At 54.8% G+C, this 2865-nt stretch overlaps 1 protein-coding gene across 1 annotated transcript in view; it reads right to left on the reverse strand.

The window, feature by feature from the left end:
* Positions 1-2865, reverse strand: part of PTSG_01089 (uncharacterized protein) — a gene marked incomplete at both ends in the record, with an annotated part of 6606 nt that overhangs the window by 613 nt on the left and 3128 nt on the right. The window contains 10 exons of the mRNA XM_004997002.1: positions 140-163; positions 394-454; positions 716-747; positions 919-977; positions 1133-1202; positions 1409-1498; positions 1719-1885; positions 2088-2174; positions 2311-2396; positions 2648-2758. Coding sequence (XP_004997059.1) covers positions 140-163; positions 394-454; positions 716-747; positions 919-977; positions 1133-1202; positions 1409-1498; positions 1719-1885; positions 2088-2174; positions 2311-2396; positions 2648-2758 — 787 coding nt within the window. The remainder of the gene's footprint in view (positions 1-139; positions 164-393; positions 455-715; positions 748-918; positions 978-1132; positions 1203-1408; positions 1499-1718; positions 1886-2087; positions 2175-2310; positions 2397-2647; positions 2759-2865) is intronic.

Raw genomic sequence — 2865 nt, forward strand, 5'->3', positions numbered from 1 at the left:
TGGAGATGGACCCGTCCCCGTCAAGATCAAAGATGCGCCAGAGCGTCTCAATGTCTTCGTCGTTGTTGGCACCACCATCACTGCCACCACCACTGCCACCACCACTGCCGCTTGTGCTCGTGCGCGGGGTGTGGCGGACGTTGGTACGCAGCTCGCCGTGCATCTGCACAAAGAGTGCGTGGAAGGGAGACGTGCAAGATGTGAGTGTGAGGTCACGAGGTGTGATTGGATGGTGGAGGGGTGAAAAATGATGGCAAGATGTGAGGAAGCAGTGGTGGAGAGGTTCCAAGAAGAAGCCTGAGGCCATACTGTCAACAGAGATGTCGCTCCCTGGCTTGCGTTTGCAAACGCACACAAGCACTCACAAACAGGTGAAGACACAAGCACACGCACCTGCGATTTCGTCATGATGCTGCGGCGCATGCGTCCGCGACGCGCCAGCTGCTGACGCGACCTGACAACACACACACACACACACACATAATACACACACATGTATACAAGGGGAAAGGGCGAGGTTGATAACGAGCAAGAGGCGTAGCACGCACGCAAACACACACACACACACACGCACGCACACACACACACACACACACACACACACACACACACACACACACACACACACACACACACACACACACACACACACGTGTGCCAAACGTGCGTGGGGATCACAACAGGACACGCCCCCTCCCATGGACAGTGCACGTACTTTGCCGCTGCTTTCTCCTCCTGCAACTTTGCCTGAGGACAGCAAGCAGCACATTGGTTGTGAATGCACGACACGAACAGGCCAATGTGCACCCAAGTTGTCCAACACGCTGTTGGCGTGTGGGCGTGTCATGAGCGTGATGTGTTGCTCGCAAGAATATACTTGCATGCAAGCAAAGCAAGAGCAGGTTCATCTTGCCGCACCTGTCGATCAGCCAATGACATTCGCCGTGCGCGCGTTTCCAACTCATCCACGTGCTCCGCTGTCGACAACACACACGCACGTCCAGAGCGCCATGAGCGGTGACGAAGAACAGTGGGGATTTCAAGAACACACACACACACGCACACAAAATCAACCAGTGCACAAACACAAACTCCCAACACAGCGCATGCACAAACCATGCACCAAGCATACATTTCTCGACGGTGTAGGCGTGCTTGTGCAGATCCGCGTATTTCATGCAAGCGGCGTGGACAAACTTGAACTGCACACGTGCACACATACACATAGGCGGATAGCCAGTGAGAGAGTGGTGAGGAGGAGGTCGTTCAGGTCACGAGGACGGCGAAAACTAGCAAACGATTCAAGCATGAACCCAACACACCAACACACCAACACACCAACACACCAACACAAGACAACCCATGATCAACGCCAACCCGTTGAATGACCAGCAACGACACCACGCACCTGAATTGGATGCTGCACAAGGGCGCATCTGTCCTGCCGAATGAAGTCCACAATCTGCAGGGGATCAACGCGCCCCTGGTGCTTCAAACGCTGCAAAGACGAACCAGCGCACACCACGTGTGACCGGTGATGGGGTGAGAGGGGACCAACGTGGCACACTGCTTTACCACGTACATGCACACCATGCACACGCACACGCACGCACATGCACACGCACGCACATGCACACGCACACGCACGCACATGCACACGCACACGCACACACGCACACACGCACACACGCACACACATAAACTACAGTGAAACGCACGTATCGGCAGTGATCGATGGCGATGATGGTCCCTGTGCGGCCAACGCCAGCGCTGCAGTGGACAACAATGGGACGATCCTTGACCTTCGAACACCACTTGTGCACGGTGTGCAGCATGCCGAGCACGCTGTCTGGATACAGATCCCCAGAGGCATCACGCGGGACACCTGGGGTGACGCAGAGAGTCAGGGAAGAACGGAGGGGGGATGGTGAAGAAGTGCTTGAAAAGAAAGAAGAAAGAAAGGAACAGAGAGAGAGAGAGAAAAAGTGTGTGTGTGTGTGTGTGTGTGTGTGTGGCGTGTGTTGTGTGTATGACAGTTGCCAGTCTGTTCGCAAGGAGTACAAGCGCATGTGCTGCTGCGTTCGTACCGTGATCGGGCCAGCTGTTGTAGAAGAAGTGTCCAATCTTGCGCACCTCAGATCCACGCTGCACGCGCAGCAGCGTGTACACGTAACCTACATCACGCATGAGACACGAATAAGCGGCTTGAGTCATTCAGCACCTCAGGGATCCCCAACTCACCACCATCACCACCACCACTGTCATCATCATCATCACCACCATCACCACCACCACTGTCATCATCATCACCTCGGGCGACGGCCTCCTGCTGCGCGACAACGGTGATGTCGCCAAACTTCATCTCTGTCTTGTTGTCCACGTCAGCAGGCCAGTACCTACAAGGGTACACACACACACGCACGACACGCACAACACGCACACGACACATACACACATACACATACACACATACACACACATGCCACAGTTGCACATGGGAAAGAGGCGGCTGTGAGGTTTTGATTGACAGGTATCATGGAACACGTGGGACGCGTGATTGTTCTTGGTTTCGCTGCGGTCGTCATTGTGGGCAACAAAGTGTACCAAGATCAAAACGGATGCTGGTGTTCATGTCAACGCGACGTACCGCTCACACTTCTTGCGCCCCTTCTCAAGGATGCCTGTGACCATGATGATGGCCGCTGTCCTCGTCTCCCACAGCATGCGCCAAAAGTTGACGACCGTCCCAGGCAGCGGCCTGATCACACACACACACACACACACACACACACACACACACACACACACACACACACACACACACACACACACACACACACACACACACACACACACACACACACA

Source organism: Salpingoeca rosetta (genome assembly GCF_000188695.1).
Source record: "Salpingoeca rosetta unplaced genomic scaffold supercont1.4, whole genome shotgun sequence".
NCBI lineage: Eukaryota > Choanoflagellata > Craspedida > Salpingoecidae > Salpingoeca > Salpingoeca rosetta.